Source organism: Dermacentor variabilis, chromosome 8, assembly GCF_050947875.1.
Source record: "Dermacentor variabilis isolate Ectoservices chromosome 8, ASM5094787v1, whole genome shotgun sequence".
Classification (NCBI taxonomy): domain Eukaryota; kingdom Metazoa; phylum Arthropoda; class Arachnida; order Ixodida; family Ixodidae; genus Dermacentor; species Dermacentor variabilis.
The window spans coordinates 106,252,166-106,271,626 of NC_134575.1; the positions used below are offsets into that span (position 1 = coordinate 106,252,166).

The 19,461-nt window shown below is 45.1% G+C and overlaps 1 protein-coding gene and 1 non-coding gene across 2 annotated transcripts; both read left to right on the forward strand.

Annotated features, from left to right (window-relative positions):
• Nucleotides 1-6,940: 6,940 nt before the first annotated feature.
• Nucleotides 6,941-7,013, forward strand: TRNAR-CCU (transfer RNA arginine (anticodon CCU)). Its single transcript has one exon. It is a non-coding gene; the product is annotated as a tRNA-Arg (tRNA).
• Nucleotides 7,014-10,448: 3,435 nt separating this feature from the next.
• On the forward strand, nt 10,449-19,461 carry LOC142591216 (ubiquitin-conjugating enzyme E2 D2-like). The gene is made up of 2 exons (XM_075703578.1): nt 10,449-10,696; nt 19,109-19,461. Exons 1-2 carry the CDS (start codon nt 10,478-10,480, stop codon nt 19,355-19,357), a joined length of 468 nt encoding a protein of 155 aa, XP_075559693.1. The 5' UTR covers nt 10,449-10,477; the 3' UTR covers nt 19,358-19,461.

The window sequence follows — 19,461 nt, forward strand, 5'->3', positions numbered from 1 at the left end:
ATTTGTAATGTACGAAAATGAGTCAGATTAAAGTGAGCCAACCCACCCCGCGCAATAATGGTTCGGTTCATTATCTGCGAGACCTCATGCGCGTAGCAGACAGGCATCTCTTATTTAGAAAAGTGACCGGCAAGTGTGACGATAAAAGTTCTTTAATCCTCTCATACACTGGGTTGAACATGGTTGCGTGACATTGGACGTTCCAAAAGTCGAACGGCTAGGTGTCGTGAGGTTTTTGACAGCTGAAGGCGTTTCCCAAAAAGAAATTAGTCGCCGTATGGCTGCCGTGTACACTTAACATTGCATTTCATTACAACACACGGTTCCTATTTCGGGGGGCGAGGGAAAAACAGAAAAACGAAGATCAGAACGGACACGCAGTACGACGCCGCCGCCAGTGCCGTGGATCCTGTCTAGGCAACCGGCAATAAAACAGGGCGGAGTAAGGTCGGAGTCAAAAATATTGCTATGTAGCCATGACTAAGTGATGCCTATAACATGAGAGCAATAAATTGAAATAAGAGACAGTAAGTCTGAAAAATGTTTAACAATAATGTGAGCGTTAATGTTCAAAACGATGAGGTTATGGAGACGGCCAGAAAAATGTCAACTAGTGGATGAGCCTGTAGTCGAAGACCCAGGTGCGCAAGGTAATGGTTGGATAGGTACTCTTACTGATGTGTTTGAACTGTCATCCCAGTTATAAGGAACCTTGTCAATGAACGCATGATCATTTCTTAACTTTACGAAGGAGCCATTGTTACCAAAAGGAATTAGGGCTTCCCAGATTATTTTCCGAATAGATATAATTCTTGCAGAGCAAACTTCTGTAACAAACAAATTTCAGTCATTCAGTTTATAACTGTTCTTCAGAACCACGGTTTTGTCGTTGAAGTCAAAAAGCTTTAGAAATAATAGGACGACTGTGACAAACACGTGTTCTACCAAGCCTATGGACGCGTTCAATGTGAGGACAGCTAATCTTCAAGATCTCGCTAAATACAGTCGTCAGGTTAGACAACAGTATGGCAGCGTTTTCATTGGGGTTTCCCAAAATACCATGTATTATAAGATTTCTTTGATAACGATTTTCTAGCTCATCATTTTGTAAGACCAGCTTGGCAATTTCAGAAGATAAGGAGGGTATTTCCGCGTGTTAGTCACAAATTGAACAAGATTCATTAGTTGAGGATTTTAATGCACCAACACGCGATTCTAAAGCATCAAAACGGCAAGCGACTGTCTCGAGCCAACTTATTCTGCCCAATCAGTAGTTTAGAGAACATGTCGTATACAGAAAGATCATGAGTGTCATGGCATACAGGAGGAGAATGTGCATCAGCAGTCTCATCGAGAGCCGAGTTGGAACCAGTCGCACTCCGGGCTCCAGCTTTATTATCAGACTGATTGCTTTTGCTGGTACTGGCTGACTTGGACTGGGGGCCCAGATTGAGTTCCACATCACCGCTCAGGATAAGACGACTTGTGTAGTATAAAATGTGCAAACACTCGGTCACATGACCATGCGGGCAAGGAAGCAGCTGCAAAAGGCGATCATCGGATAGGGCGCATACAGCGTTGGAGTAGTGACGTAATGTTGTTCAGGTTACACACTACTTGCCTCTCTGAGGAGCGAAGTGCAACTCACAGTGGTCGGGAGCAGACTATCGTCGTTATATAGGCGTCCACGGTGCGGATGTCAGTCTGGAAATGTCAGTGAGCCATCTTGCTTGTAGTCAGGAAAGGGGTAAAAAGTGACCCACACATTTCGCTAATGGCTATACAAAAAGAACATTGTCACGTCGCGAAGTATAACACAATTACGAGCGACTGGCCCATAAGATGACCGAGATGAGCTAAACAATACACCAACATTACACAACGCTATCAGTAAGATGTCATTCTTTACATCTAAGCTCCAAAATGTCGAAGAAGAACGACTTAGGAGGAAAAAAAGCCTGCTGAAAACAGCAGCTTTCGCACCTGCAGAGATCCCTGATGTCCGTGTATCGCTATGGTAAGTGTCCGCAGAAGACACACCAACCAAACGGAGGTCACCGTGGGGGGCTTCCAGGGTACTTTTAAAGAAAAGCTAAAAACTCCCAAATTTGCGCGGCCCTTTAGAAGGACACATAAAGTGTCGCCAGACTAAACCTGTAACTGCGAATTGTGAATTATATTTAAATAAAACGGCAGACTCGCTTGCCGAACCTTCCCTAGTTGGCTGGGTACTTTCCGCTTTGCCAGTTAGTGTGAATATCTCTTTAGCAAGATACAAAAGCACATATCTTATTCAATATATTTTTTTCAGAAAACAAGCAATATTATTGAATTCTCACATCCCTCATCTGCAGTTCCCTAGCATTCCAAATGCTATTCGTCATGGCAATATGAAGTTTCATTTATTTGAGTGCGATGCCTCTTTCCGCAGTTAAATGTGTGTTTACACAGAGCTGGTCTGACGCAGTCCGCTCTCTGTTATCTCTGTCATGAAGCTCAGACAACTGATTAAATCTTTTCGCATTTTCATCTATTCTCGCTACAAGGAAAAAGACGTTCCTAGACTCTATTTTGCCACAGTGGACTTGTGTTGCGGTCCCTAATTATATTTTGAATATGCACCTCGGCTCTGCACTTGAGCCATAGGGACGTTTGCTTGACAATTGGCAATTTCATGTGCAACACGAAAGGCCAGTGCGCTACTTTGATATTATCCTTCTTCTGTCTCGAAAATCTCTCATGCAAATTCCGAGTTATATTTCATGCATCTTCAGTTAATCCTGCACGATTCCTCTTGTTTCTATTCGTTTTTGCTTGTATTTGTTCGTTTCCTCTTAATTATATTTCACCTCTACTGCCTCCTTCTTGGCCAATACACCATTGTGGGAATGCGCCATTGTATAAAAAATCATCGTCATCATCAACGCCTAAAACAGCGTGCTTATTGGGCAAAGCCCCGTAGTGGGCAAGTGCGATTGTTTAAAAAACATACAAAACAACAGGACGAGGAAGCTGGCGGCGGCGACGCGTCCACTCGGTCGTGGCCTCGACGTCGACGGCCAGGTCATGTGAGCGGCCTCCGCCATTCTCCGGAAGCCCTTCTCAGCGGCCGGCTACGCGACCAAGGGGCTCATCAGGTGATGAGGCTAACGTTAAAGCCGTGTATAGAGTGAGTTCAAACATGGAGGGGTGGGGGGCAATCCAGCAGAATCAATCTCCCGATAAGTGTCGCCTTTAACGTGATTACAAGTGAATCATTGAAACGACACACCGTACTTCCACCACCGTAATGCGTCAATGAGGCGTTCATTCAACCTTCATGTTTCTCTCTGATTTTTAATCTTTCATGTCTTCTCTTCATTGCCTTTCACTTCCCTTTCTCCGGGTAGCAAGGGTTAAAACCTGGTGGGTGCGGTATAAGCAACCTTAGCTATAGCATACAAGGTTATAGCGATAATGTACGTACGGCTGGCATGGTAGGGCTCGTTCAACCACACGCCCTGCCGTGTCCACTTGTTGGGACTGGTGGTAGGTGACGCATTCTCCCCGAATAAACTACACACTTCATGCGAACCTAGAACCCCTTCTCAACTGATCGACCCTCAAGGAGGGGACGCACCAATGTAACGTTCCCGTTTTTCCTTAAGAACAAAGCGACGTTCCCCAAATTTTGTGTTTTGATAGCGGAAAAGCCAACAAGACAGCCAGGATGATTTCATCATTCCTTGTTTCAAACTATCTCACAGGGACCATTGGGTGTGGCTATTTATTTATTTATTTATTTATTTATTTATTTATTTATACATACTGCAGCGCAATTTGCGCTATAGCAGGAGTGGGTTAAGAAAAGGTACAGAGCATGCATTGGAGTACATAGCGGTAAACACAAGTGAACACTTTTAAAGAGCACTGATGAAAGGAAAATATACAAATAAACACAAGTGAACACTTTTACAAAAGAGCACTGATGAAAGAAAAATACAGAAGAAGTTATACAAATGCTGTCAGACATGGGTGAGCACGATTATGCATCTGGGATGGCGGTTGCAAAAATTTGGGATGAGCATGAGCGAATGGACCCAGGTAATGAATTCCAGTCTTCGACTGAGCGGGGAAAAAATCTGAATTTGAATATGTTAGTACGTGCGTAGTAGGGTATCAAGTTTAGGTCATGATGTCTTCTCGTTGATGATCCCGGCGCGAAGTTAATGTGATTATCATTTGAGAGCCTAACTAAAGAATTGACAATGCAATGCAAGAATTTTAATGATTCGACACGGCGGCGAGAAGAGAGCGTGTTTACGTTCAAGGAAGAAAGTGTTGAAGAGGGCGAAAAGTCGCGATCGTAAAGATGACATAAATCTCACAGCTCTTTTCTGTATAGCCTCTAGTTTATTAATCTCTAACTGCTTATGCGGGCTCCAAACTACAGATGCATAATCAAGAACAGGGCGGGTTAGAGATTTATACATTAGTAACTTTGTGTCTTTAGGAGATCGGGTTAGCGTTCGCCTCAAGCAACCTAATTTTTTAGTGCTTTACTGCATATGTAATCAATGTGTTTGGTCGATGACATGTTATGCGCAAAAATGACACCAAGATACTTATACTCAGAAACCTTATCTGCAGTACGGCCATTGAACGAGTAACTGAAAAGGGAGGGGAAAGATTTGTTGCAGAAAGACATCAGAACGGTTTTATTGAAATTATTTTTCATTTGCCAAGTGTTACACCAATCGCAAAACCTAGAAAACGACTCTTGAAGGCGATAATGATCATTAGAAGATTTAATCACTTCATATAGAACGCAGTCATCAACATAGAGGCGGATGTTAGAAAAGCAGTGAAGTGGCAAATCGTTTATGTATAATAAAAAAAGAAGTGGCCCAAGGACGGAGCCTTGGGGCACACCTGATGTCACATCAACGGTAGCGGAGTCAGTCGAACTGTAAGAGACGAACTGGAAGCAAAATGAGAGGAAGCTTAAAATCCAGTTAACCAAATGAGGATTATTCAGTACAGCATTAAGTTACAGCATTAAAGCTATTAAGGTGGCCAATGGGCATCTATTACTTCAACTACGGGAAAAACTGATGTGCAACAAGTTGACAAGCCCTGTTGCATTTGGAGATGCGCTGTAACAGTAACTGCACACGAAACTGGGAACTATGAACATTGTTACGGGAGTAATTTCAGAGCATGATTTGAGGGATTTGAGCACTGAGGAACTCCTGAATGGATGGAAAGAAGAAAATGTGGTCATCGTCTAGCGTATCAAAATCAGACGCTGCAACAAAGAACAACAAACGAAAGACACAATAGTCACGGTTGGTTCGAGCACACTACCGGAGACAATAGAAACAGGATCCGCTAAGATCCGTGTGAGGCCTTTCATTCCGAATCCGCGATGCTGTTTCAAATGACAGGTTTGGTCATGCTTCCCAGAGCGGTCGAGGGTGGCTTGCGTGCGTGAAGTGCGGAACGGGCGATCACTCCGCTGACGACTGTGATGCTGAGGCCGATTGTATGCATTGCGATTCTATGCTTCAGATGTTGTGGAACCTGGAAGAAAGGAAGAAAAATAATCGCTTTAGAGGTCGAAGAGAGCATGACATCCAGGGAAACACGTCAGCGTCTTTCCCCGCCGTTCACACGAAACACAACCTTCGCCGAAGTTGTGCATCGGGGGTCAGCGCCACCGCGGCAATCGGCGGTCGCCTGAGTCACACGGCGCGTGGCAGAGCCGCCCGCCCCCACGTTAGGAGCAGCCAAGGCTGCCCTACCTCCCCTTGAAATCCACCACACAAGAGGCCTCTGCAGCCAGCGCAGCTCAGAGGTTAAGCTCCGGGCGGGTGGGCTCCAAGGTCTCGTCTTTCGAGACGAGGCTCTCACGGCAAACGCGCCGCTCGCAAGAACGCGTGTCCAGCGCCCCACAAGAGGCGATGGACATAACACCCAGCCAGACGGCGCCGCCGACGCCCGAGGAGCTGCACGAATCACTCGACCGCTCCAAAAAAGAAAATTACCGAGTTACATGGCCCCAAAAGCACTTCGTAAGATAAATCGACATACCTTCCTTGTTTCATACACGCAGCACCATTCTATTTTCAGTACGGATACACTAATGATACAATGGGACGTCAGAGGTCTACTCCGCAACCTCGATGATGTTCAAGAACCCATCGGTTCCCCACCTGCGGCAACTTGTTTGTTCATCCACTTTCATTTCCATTAATTTATCGTCTCTTTATTTCATTTATTAAGCACGAGTAATTTCCTCTATGGTGTCCTTGGTGTCAATGTTTGTTGGCTTCTTATGATCTGACTATATACATATATATGTATATATAATCCTTTCATGACAAGCCAACAAACGAATACGCCAAGGAAAACAAAGGGGAAATTACTTGTACTTACTAATTGAATAAACGAAATGATAAATAATGGCAATGAGAGTGGATGAAAAAACAACTTGTCGCCTGTGGGGAACGATCCGACGTCTTCGCATAAGGCGTGCGATGCTCTAAACAAATAAGCTACCGCGGCGCGGTTTCCCCATCCACTTTCTTGGGTATTTATGTGCTACTACTAGTACTAACCTTGGGAGTGTTAGCCAGCGCCACCACTGACACACCTTGGCGGCGGATGGGGAACATCCTTTCTGCCGCAGGCGTCACGAGTACGTGATCTTTCTGAGTGAACGCAACTGGTCAATAAACCCCCACACGCTTCCTCACGGAATCAATGTTGCTGGATTCGAAACCCTCGTTATGTAAGAACAAGAAGAAAGGGGGTTAATCGAGGGGCCCAATTTTTATTGGGTCCCTTTGTTAACCCCCTTTTTTTCTCTTTCCAGTTGCCTTAACCAAGGAACATCAAGTACTCATGACGACAGCAACAGTAACACATAAATACCCAAGAAAGTGGATGGGGAAACCGCGCCGCGGTATCTCAGTTGGTTAGAGCATCGCACGCCTAATGCGAAGGCGTGGGATCGTTCCCCACCTGCGGCAGGTTGTTTTTTTCACCCGCTTTCATTGGCTTTAATTAATCATTTCTTTAATTCAATTGGTACGCACAAGTAATTTCTTCTGTGTTTTCCTTGGCGTATTTGCTTGTTAGCTTGTCATGATATGATTAATAAAAAATCAGGCCCCTCGATTTTAACCCTATTTCTTCTGGTTTTATATATATATATACATATACATTATGCATCATAACTCCCTTTTACTGCGACCTCCTCATTTTCTATTTCCCTACGTTTTCTCTATCTGACGTTGCTTTGTCTACGTCATTTGTATTTTTTGTACATTTTGTCTCGCGTACTCTTGAATCCACCAGTATATATTTTTTAGTTAAATACTGTAGCCCTTTTAGGGCTATGGCAGAAGTGGGGAAATATACAGTTGTATATCGTACAAAAATGTGCAAAGTAATCAGCATGAGAGAGAGAAAAAAGAAAAAGATTAGATCAATTACATTCAGGTTTAAGCAAGAAATCGTCCAACGGAAGAGAAGAATGGCACCAGGCAACGAGTTCCAGTATTCAATGATTAAAGGGAAAAAAAACTATATTGAAGCGTATCACTTGGTGACCGATAGAGTACAATATTAAGATGGTGATACCTCTTAGATGAGGAACATTCATCAAAGCTTTTGTATGTACTAAGGGAAGAAGTGCTTGGTGAGTTAATCAATGAGTGCAAAAGCTTTATCGATTCTACGTTGCGACGGATGCTGAGAGTAGTTAGATTTAACTCTAAAATCTAAGAACGTGTAGAAAAGTTGCTATCGGATCGAAAATAGATTATTCTGAACCATTTCTAACTTCGCGGTGTCTGATTTCTTATGTGGATTCCATGCCACACAGGCATACTCCAAAAGTGGGCGGATAGCTGTTTTCTGAGGGATTACTTTAACTTGTAAAGCAGCGGTGCAGAGTACGCCGTAAGTAGTCTACCTTTTTAAGTGCTTTAGTACATATATAATTGATATTATGAGACCAGGACATGCTATGAGTAAAATAAAGAGCCAGGTATTTATCATCAGACACTTTTTCCAGTGCGCGAACAGCAGAATAGATAGTGTTGCTAAAATAAACGCTTTACGAACGGCCGGTGAGAAAACTTGCAATCCAGTGAACAAGAGAAGGATTGCTAAATATTGAGTGAAGCTTGCATAAAAGCTTGGAGTGAGTAACTGTATCAAAAGCTTTGGAGAGGTCAATAAAGATCGAATGAATTTGGTAACCTAAATCAAGCGCACTAACAATGTCACGACTAAATTCTACCAATCGAGTGGTAATACTGTAACCACGACGAAAACCATGTTGAAAGTTAGATAAAATGTTGTTATTAACAAGGTAGTCTGAAATGTGCCTGTGCAGTATGTGTTCCAACACTTTGCACGAGTAGGATGTTAGAGAGATCGGCCTATAATTCTGAATGGTTTGTCGCCAGATTTATATAACGGAATAACTACTGCTGTTTTCCATGAGGAAGGGACTATACTAGCTTATAGTGATTTCTTGTATATGAGCGTTAGGCAGCGACAACACAAGCGTGAATAACGATGAAGAAGAGTATTAGGAATCTCATCTGGGCCGCAACTCTTTTTCGTAACAAGGTTCAGGATCATATTAAGAACACCTTCCTCCGAGACAAAGGCATATTCGATAAGTGGATGCACATCATTGCTGTAAGGAGGAATATCGTGGTTGCCTATTGTGAAAAGAGATTGAAAATTCTCGTTAAATGCTGCAGCGATTAGCTTACGATCAATAGAGGGCGCATTGTTATTGATAAAAGTATTACTAGAGCTTACTTTAGGACAAATTGTGCTCCAGAATTTTCTAGGATTACTGCGCTATAAAGCAGTTAAAGTAGCATTATAATAAACATGTTTGGCTTCCTTTGACTTAACGCGATATTCATCCTTACTAATATGAAACTGCTGTAGCATGGATGTCATACGCCCGCTTTAGAGAATTACTACACATGTCCCATCGTATTTCCAGATTGAGACGCCTAGTCATCCAAGGGACCTTTGGGTTTTATTTCTTAGTTTTCAGAGGAACAAAGCTTCAGAAGCATCTAAGGACAATATTTTGCAAGAACGAAACTAATATATTAACATCGCAGGACTAGCTAAGCTGTTCGAACTGTTCGAATTACATAACACTTCAATAATTGAGACATCAGCACGATTGAAATCGTAAAAAGTAGCATAAATTCAACTAGATGCAGGGACGCTATAAGAAAGGAACACTAGTACAGCTTTGTGATCCGGCAAACCGTCAACAATTTCGCATTCATACCCGTCATCACGAAAACACGCACTTACCAAAAAAGGTCCGAAACGGCTGCCCCTCGGGTGCTGCAATCCATGATCTGCTTTACACCAAATAAAAGTGAAAGGTCGGTCAACTCTTTGTACAATAAGACATAGTTACCAGATACAGATAGAATTGGCCAGTCTACACAAGGAGCATCGAAGTTGCACATTAATATAACATTAGCAGAAAAAGCGTTATGTTCGATCATAATATTGCTCAATGTATGAAGGTCTATAAGGGGTGATCCTGGAGCGCGATCGACAATACCAAGTAAAAGAGTTTTCTTATGAAGATTAACCTTACACCAAACTGTCTCAAGCTCATCGGGCCCTTCAAGCACAGAAAAGGTGAGGTCAGACCGCAGGAACAGTGCCACAGCAACGCCTCTTCTTGCATCTTTGCGGCCATTCCGAACTACAAAAAAACCGGGTGGGGATATTTTTGTGTCGCAGATTTCGTCATGTTGCCACGTTTCGGTGACTCCGACTACGAAGGCTCCGTAGCTTTTCTTTCGCACTGTAATGAACATTTTATTTATTTATTTATTTATTTATTTATTTATTTATTTATTTATTTATTTATTTATTTATTTCAGAGATCATGAGGATGACGATAATATTTTGGGTCACTGTGCATATTCCCAAACAGACAACTTCGGAACTGCATATATAGTTCAGATTGTTTTAAGCGCATTGAATACGAAGAAAATCGAGTTACATACAGTTACAATGACATACAGAAGCACTACGCAAGGCCGTACATCTACGCTTGTCAAGTGTATATCTAGAAACGTGTATGTGCCCATTCTTTTCTAGAGCCCCTTAGATAATGTACGGCCGGCTTTGACATAAGGGGCATGAAGCCTTGCAAATATCGAGTTGTGTGCCCTACTGCCTTGTGCGAATACAGCTTTGATCAACATGTTTCCCTGCACAAGCGTAATACACTGTCCTCGTCCTCGTCACGGGGGCGCCTTACAGCTACAGGCGACAAGGTTCTGTTCGTGCCACCCGCGTCTCCTGCTACCTGGTTAACTCAAACAAGCTTCAAGTCCTTCAAACTCCAACATCCCGTGGGACCTGCACGCATTGTCGTATTTCTTACACAGGCGATGGTGGCGTAAGACCTGCGGGCCGCGGCGAGATGATTCCAGGAGCCAATGCGACCCTGCAGCGCATCAAGAAAGAGCTCGACGAGATGACGAGCGACCCGCCGTCCAACTGCTCGGCGGGACTCAACGACACTGGTGACATGTTCAACTGGCAGGCCACCATCTCGGGACCCGAGAAGACCCCCTTCGAGGGAGGAGTCTTCAAGCTGAGCATCTTCTTCCCCAATGACTACCCGTTCAAGCCGCCCCAGGTGACATGGCAGTCGCAATCATTAGCTCTTTCCTGTCCAATGATTCCTGCGAAAATCGTTACGCTTTGCAAAAAGATAGCCGACAGGAACAAAGAAAAAGTTTCGTAGATCTATACTAACTATACTATACTATATACTATACTATATAACTAACTATACTAATCCCGGCCGCGGCGGCCGCATTTCGATGGGGGCGAAAAACCCGTGTACTTAGATTTAGGTGCACGTTAAAGAACCCCAGATGGTCGAAATTTCCGGAGTCCTCCACTACGGCGTGCCTAATAATCAGGAAGTGGTTTTGGCACGTTAAACCCCATAATTTAATTTAAAGGGCACGTCTCACCAGGCCACATAGTAAATTTTGGTTATGCGCTGGAAAGTTGTTACGTTCCCCCTTGGGAGCGTTTCTAAGCAAAGAAAATTCTAATTGGTTAATTAATTGCCGAGATAGAAACATTTCAGTGCTCGAACCCATGATTTCAGGAAGCCAGTGTCACCGCCAACAAGGACACCTATTTCGCTTTCTCCGTCTAGCCTTCGCAAGCGAAATTATTATTCCTTCCGTGCATTCTCCCATACCAGAGCTGGAGGATCACGTGACGCATACGGCACGGGTCCCGGCTTCTTTTTTTTTTTCTCGTTCTTTCGCTGCGCAGCGCACTTCCCCTGGTGGTCGTGAGCGCGAGCTATTGGGTTTGTCTCCTTCAGGAGTTCCGCCGCCTGAGTCCTCCTGCTGCCAGAGTGGAGGACATACTTTTCCCCTCCCACACCCGTCCAACGATCTTGTCGTCAGCCTATACGCCAAGCACTAAGTATTCATCCATTGCCACGTAATATGCACCCCGAGCATGAAAAGGGCGGCGCAAAGCCCGTGTACGATACATTGGCCGCATGCTTGCAAACATCCCGGAAACACATACTTTATACACGGACACATCACGCACTCAAGAGGGCTATACCTCGGTAGTTTCGGATGGCACCGAATCCCTGAGAGACTATGCTGCAGTGCGCGGAACAAATGCCGCTTACGGAGAAATTCTCGGTGTTGCTCTTGCAATTCGATACGCCATCCGTGTTCCTGAGGAAGTGTATATATCGACGGACTCGCAACAGGCATGCCGGGCGTTCCTATCAGGACATGGCATACCGAGAGTGGCGCACCAGATTCTCAAACAGATCCCGCAAAATACACCAACCACACCTCCCCGCATCCACTTGCTCTGGACCCCTGGTCATACCTCGCTACCGGGTAACGAACGCGCACATGCGGTTGCCCGAGAAATTTCCCTCCGGGCGACTCGGCGTGGTGAGGCGACTAGTTCAGAGTGGGGGGATCCCTTGCTCCGTTACAGACATGCTCCGTCATTATACACGCGTTCGTCGCACCCACGCCGCACCACCGCCGTCCTTCTTGCGGGAGGAAGCAGTGGCATTACGCCAGTTACAAACGGCAACTTTTCCAAATCTTGTCTCTCTCAATAAATTCAACCCACACTGTTATGCAGATCGTTCCCCTGGCTGTGGCAGCTCGCCCACAATCTTCCACGTCACGATTGAGTGCACTGCAAACCTCTTTCCTCCCTTGCCAACTCTCCTTTACCCCCTACGCAATAAAGAGCTGTGGGACGATGCCCTCCGCGACGGACCTCCCGAGGTCCTCCGAGCTGTGATACAACGGGCTGGAAACATCGCCTGAATCATCTTAGGAACCCTGGACTGAGGGTTCCTCCCACACTGCTCTCGCCATTCAAATATTATTAATAAAGATGTTTTACGCTCTCTCTCCCCTCCCACCGCAACTAGCTTCCGGCACTGCTCAGCGTCGTCGAACTCCTCGACTCGACGGGGATCTCGGCGAAACTGTGGCGACTCTTCGGCAATTGGTACACCGCACCCTCGCCAGCCCTGCCAAACCATGCGGTCCTCCCTTGGCTGTCCATGACTGATCTGTCTGACAAGGCATCCCACCCAGGCCGGCCCCACTGAGCTGCGGCCTACCGGTTTGCATCGCCCCCGCCATGGCGAAAATTTCAGCCTCTCCTATCCTATCTTCTTTCCTCCCCCTCTCCCCTCGCCGTTGGCGCCGAGCCATGTTACCTCAAGGGCTGCAGAAGGCAGTGCTAACCTTTCCCTTCTTCATAGAAAACCACTTCTCTCTCTCTCTCTCTCTCTCTCTCTCTCTCTCTCTCTCTCTCTCTCTCTCTCTCACGTTCATCGCAGTGCACGATTTTGCGTGCTGTGCACGAGAACGTTTGAGTCGCGGTATAAGTCAGTGCTAAAAGTGTACTGAGGCAGACACAAGCGGATCACAGAGCATGATCGCGCGCTGGAACACGACAGAAAATGACATAGTTTCGCTCTCAGCGCACATGACTGCATGACGTGGGAACAAGCAGACGAAACGGAAGTACATCTCCCTTGCTCGATGCGAAGTAAAACAAAACACGCACACATTCCGTTTGTGTTTTATGATTTCTCTAAACTTCAATTCGTATATTGCAGCAACAGATTGCAGAAATAACGGATGTTGCCTGGAATAATTCTCGAAGTGTCACGTGTCCCTGTGAGCGACTTCACAGTAGGCACACTTGCTATTGTACGCCATCCCCCTGTCTTGTAGAGTGGTGCACGCGAAGAGAAGGGCAAACGTCGTTTAGTTAGAAATTACAGCTCTTTCTGCAGCGCGTATCGATGTAATTCCTAGCAGACACGATCGTGAGCGCCCTTTGTGTGCACTACGCATGTCAGCTCAAGATGACCTGACCTAGTGAGGAGCCCTTTAAGGGTTTGTTTGCTGGCTGGTCTTAATGGTGATTCATCGCCGACACAGGCTGCCAAGCAACCTGTGTCGCGGAGCCACGGTACCAGCTCGCACTGCCGCAGCCGTACTAACTCCTAGCTGACCTCGGACGTGGAGCTTGTATCACGCGACGGGATAAACGAAAATAACGAATTGCTGATTAAATGAACCACTCATATGTGCTGTCAATTCGAATGATATATACGCAAGACAACTTCTATATGGTTAGTATTTATTATTGCATTTCAAAGGAAATTGGTGGCACCGACACACGTGATGTAGCATGTACATGTGATATCGATCCCACGCCGTCTCACGTCGACCTTCAGCACTAACAGCTTCGTTATGAAGATGAAAATACAGTAGAAACCCTTCGTAAATTAGATGAAATAATGCGTTATGCAGTAGTTCTTATACAGTAGTTCGTTTCTTTGGCGTCCCTGTTCGTACGTATACTATTTGGCTGTATTGTTGTCGTTCGTAAACAGCATAATTCTTCTTAAAGCTTTGCCTTCATTAGCTTGTTAGACAGATAAACTTTTGTTGGACAGAAAAACAGAAAAACTTTAAAGACGGCACCGAGATTAGAGAGCCGAAAAGGAGAGGCTCGCCTTTTTGTATACATATGCGAAAACATTAAAAATATATATAGCCTGGTGATTCGCCGAATATTGACTTCGCATAATTGGAATTTAATCAGCAGTTTTATATTCAACTAGGTGCAGCCTTAAAATCAACACACTGTTTTGGTTGCAAATAATTTATTCGTAGGGCATATTATTAGCTTGTGAACAGCAGAGCATTGAGTAAATGAAACTCTACACTACAAAAAGATATCGGGTGCTTTAAGGAATACAGGAAAGCTTAATCCATTACTGACAGCGCACACATTATATATATATATATATATATATATATATATATATATATATATATATATATATATATTACATACACCCGTAACAAAAACTCGACCAACCGACGTCCTATTCTGCCGACTCTCCTGACAGGGCATGCATATGGTACTCACAACTTCTTGCTGACTAGTGGTGCTCCTCCAATGTGTAGTAGCGGTGAGAGGCTGACGGTCCCCCATGTTTCGATAGAATGTTAGGAAACAGAACGTCAACGTAGAAGGTACTTTCTTTTAGCCTATAGACGTCACAGTCCTCTTCATCCAGCAATGTTCCTTGATAGAGACCCTTAAGCTTTTGACATGATGTTAGCACATTGAAGGACATCATCTGAGGAGATCGCAGCACTTCTCACTAGAGGCTGTTGCTGCGACAGTACTACTTAATATGACACGTGCTTCCAAGCCCTAGCGTTTAAGGGTGGCAGTTAGGCAGTAGTGCTATTGGCGCTCATCTTTTAGTCTGTCATCATTCATACCTTACCTTTCATGCTCATAGCGCGCCTCATATATCATCGTCATAGTTTTAATATAGATATAGCATATTTTACGTTATTTAGAGCGAATACTTTTAGGCTACTGTATATATACAGCCTTGTCACAAATACCCTCTTTGATTGACCGCACCATCGACTACATCACTCCATTCCTTGGCACTCTTTGGCCATCATTGGCCCTTCCGCCATAAAATCTCACACATACTCATCTTCATCATTTGCCTTCAGCAATTTTCTGTCTGGTGAGACGACTTCAGTCAGATAAAACACGCTGCATCCGCCCTCAGGAACATTGCGCAGTGAACAAATCTATCATAATAGAAGTTTCATCTAAAGTAGAGCGTGTAGGCCACTGATGATCCTGATGTGGTAAAGTCATCATGGCGGCCTATTAAATCGCAAGATGGATTACATTTATGAAGGGGTCCATATTGAACGTTCGCATCACACCACACGGAACGCTGTGAACGCCAGAAGCCAGTGTAGACAACAGAGCCACCGCTTCTACCTTCTAACAAAAGTAATGACAGTTTTAAACGTGACAGTTCTACGGGAGAATATAAATATTTCCATCGGCTATTTCCTTAGTCCTCGTTTATTTGCGCGCAGCTCACCACCGATCACTTCTAACTTGCCCGCTTCACCGTCCTTCAATTATACGTAGGTTATGAAAACGGACACGAACCGGTTCAAACTGGTTTGAACGGTTATATTTTCCGCTACGCTGCTGAATCAGCGCCAATTCGCTGAACGGGGACGAGAACCGGAATAATAAAGGGAAGTTGCGGTTTGACACTCCCTCACCAGAGCAGGATTGGCCACCCTGGTGCAGTACTTGGCCACAACCTCCTATGAACACAACAATCAAACCCCGGCCCTCAGTCCCCAGCAGCTGCGAAGCAACTGACCACGGCGGCGGTCAGACCTGCGACGCAGCAGAGGGTGCTAAGAATCACTGGCTCCGGACAGGCCGCCATTGGAATATGAACCTGGCAACGTTTAACGCTAGAACGTTATCTAGTGAGGCAAGTCTAGCAGTGCTATTGGAGGAATTAGAGGGCAGTAAATGGGATATAATAGGGCTCAGTGAAGTTAGGAGGCCGAAAGAAGCATATACAGTGCTAAATAGCGGGCACGTCCTGTGCTACCGGGGCTTAGCGGATAGAAGGGAACTAGGAGTCGGATTCCTGGTTAATAAGAATATAGCTGGTAACATACAGGAATTCTACAGCATTAACGAGAGGGTGGCAGGTCTTGTTGTGAAACTTAATAAGAGGTACAAAATGAAGATTGTACAGGTCTACGCCCCTACATCCAGTCATGATGACCAGGAAGTCGAAAGCTTCTATGAAGACGTGGAATCGGCGGTGGGGAGAGTGAAAACTAAATACACTATACTAATGGGCGACTTTAATGCCAAGGTAGGCAAGAAGCAGGCTGGAGACAAGGCAGTGGGGGAATATGGCATAGGCACTAGGAATAGCAGGGGAGAGTTATTAGTAGAGTTTGCGGAACAGAATAATATGAGGATAATGAATACCTTCTTCCGCAAGCGGGATAGCCGAAAGTGGACGTGGAGGAGCCCGAACGGCGAGACTAGAAATGAAATAGACTTCATACTCTGCGCTAACCCTGGCATCATACAAGATGTGGACGTGCTCGGCAAGGTGCGCTGCAGTGACCACAGGATGGTAAGAACTCGAATTAGCCTAGACCTGAGGAGGGAACGGAAGAAACTGGTACATAAGAAGCCGATCAATGAGTTAGCGGTAAGAGGGAAAATAGAGGAATTCCAGATCAAGTTACAGAACAGGTATTCAGCTTTGACTCAGGAAGAGGACCTTAGTGTTGAAGCAATGAACGACAATCTTATGGGCATCATTAAGGAGTGTGCAATGGAAGTCGGTGGTAACTCCGTTAGGCAGGATACCAGCAAACTATCGCAGGAGACGAAAGATCTGATCAAGAAACGCCAATGTATGAAAGCCTCTAACCCTACAGCTAGAATAGAACTGGCAGAACTTTCGAAGTTAATCAACAAGCGTAAGACAGCTGACATAAGGAAGTATAATATGGATAGAATTGAACATGCTCTCAGGAGCGGAGGAAGCCTAAAAACAGTGAAGAAGAAACTAGGAATTGGCAAGAATCAGATGTATGCGTTAAGAGACAAAGCCGGCAAGATCATTACTAATATGGATGAGATAGTTCAAGTGGCTGAGGAGTTCTATAGAGATTTATACAGTACCAGTGGCACGCACGACGATAATGGAAGACAAAATAGTCTAGAGGAATTCGAAATCCCGAAGGTAACAGCGGAAGAAGTAAAGAAAGCCTTAGGAGATATGCAAAGGGGGAAGGCAGCTGGGGAGGATCAGGTAACAGCAGATTTGTTGAAGGATGGTGGACAGATTGTTCTAGAGAAACTGGCCACCCTGTATACGCAAAGCCTCATGACCTCGAGCGTACCGGAATCTTGGAAGAACGCTAACATAATCCTAATCCATAAGAAAGGGGACGCCAAAGACTTGAAAAATTATAGACCGATCAGCTTACTGTCCGTTGCCTACAAAGTATTTACTAAGGTAATTGCAAATAGAATCAGGAACACCTTAGACTTCTGTCAAACAAAGGACCAGGCAGGATTCCGTAAAGGCTACTCAACAATAGACCATATTCACACTATCAATCAAGTGATAGAGAAATGTGCAGAATATAAGCAACCGTTGTATATAGCTTTCATTGATTACGAGAAAGCGTTTGATTCAGTCGAAACCTCAGCAGTCATGGAGGCATTACGGAATCAGGGTGTAGATGAGCCATATGTAAAAATACTGGAAGATATCTATAGCGGCTCCACAGCCACCGTAGTCCTCCATAAAGCAAGCAACAAAATCCCAATAAAGAAAGGCGTCAGGCAGGGAGATACGATATCTCCAATGCTATTCACAGCGTGTTTACAGGAGGTATTCAGAGACCTGGATTGGGAAGAATTGGGGATAAAAGTTAATGGAGAATACCTTAGTAACTTGCGATTCGCTGATGATATTGCCTTGCTTAGTAACTCAGGGGACCAATTGCAATGCATGCTCACTGACCTGGAGAGGCAAAGCAGAAGAGTGGGTCTTAAGATTAACATGCAGAAAACTAAAGTAATGCTTAACAGTCTCGGGAAGGAACAGCAATTTACAATAGGCAGCGAGGCACTGGAAGTCGTAAGGGAATACATCTACTTAGGGCAGGTAGTGACAGCGGATCCGGATCATGAGACGGAAATAATCAGAAGAATAAGAATGGGCTGCGGTGCGTTTGGCAGGCATTCTCAGATCATGAATAGCAGGTTGCCATTATCTCTCAAGAGAAAAGTGTATAATAGCTGTGTCTTACCAGTACTCACCTACGGGGCAGAAACCTGGAGGCTTACGAAAAGGGTTCTACTCAAATTGAGGACGACACAACGAGCTATGGAAAGAAGAATGATAGGTGTAACGTTAAGGGATAAGAAAAGAGCAGATTGGGTGAGGGAACAAACGCGAGTTAATGACATCTTAGTTGAAATCAAGAAAAAGAAATGGGCATGGGCAGGACATGTAATGAGGAGGGAAGATAACCGATGGTCATTAAGGGTTACGGACTGGATCCCAAGGGAAGGGAAGCGTAGCAGGGGGCGGCAGAAAGTCAGGTGGGCGGATGAGATTAAGAAGTTTGCAGGAACGGCATGGCCACAATTAGTACATGACCGGGGTTGTTGGAGAAGTATGGGAGAGGCCTTTGCCCTGCAGTGGGCGTAACCAGGCTGATGATGATGATGATGATGATGATGCGGTTTGACACTCTCCTCTCGTGTTCGACGTGAATTCAGCAAATGCGGCACCAATCGCATGTGTATGTTATCTGCTATATTTATACCGTTTGCCTCAGCTACCGTTACCCGAGCTCCTCAACGACAACAAAAATATTTAAAAACGCAACGCAAACCACACTTACAGGGCCTACGGTGTCCGACCTCTGACGACCAAAAACTGTAGGTCTTATAATTGTATCTTGCACCACGCATTTTTTTAAATCCTTTTCATTCAATAGCTTCGCTAACGTTAGCTGAGACACTCTATATACCTTCATAACATGAAGTGGGTGGTGCTTTGTTTTTTGGTCTCTCTCTCACTTTACGTTTTCTTCGGCCGATGCCAACAACCTCGCAGGTGAAGTTCATTACCAAAATCTACCACCCGAACATCGACAGCAAAGGTTTCATCTGCCTGGACATTCTCAAGTCCCAATGGTCTCCTGCCTTGTCGATCGCCAAGGTGCTGCTGTCCATCTGCGCGCTCATGTGCGAGCCAAACCCGGACGACCCGCTCATGGCGGAGGTCGCCTCCGTGTACAAGAACAACCGCGCTCAGTACAACGCCACTGCCCGGAAGTGGACCAATGAATACGCCATGGAGTAACGCGACGGCGAACAAGGGTGGCTTCGTCGACGCCCTCACATCGCGCACGCAAACCAGCGTCGCACCACTCCAGAAGGCTTGGCGCACGGCTACGTTATAGGCAG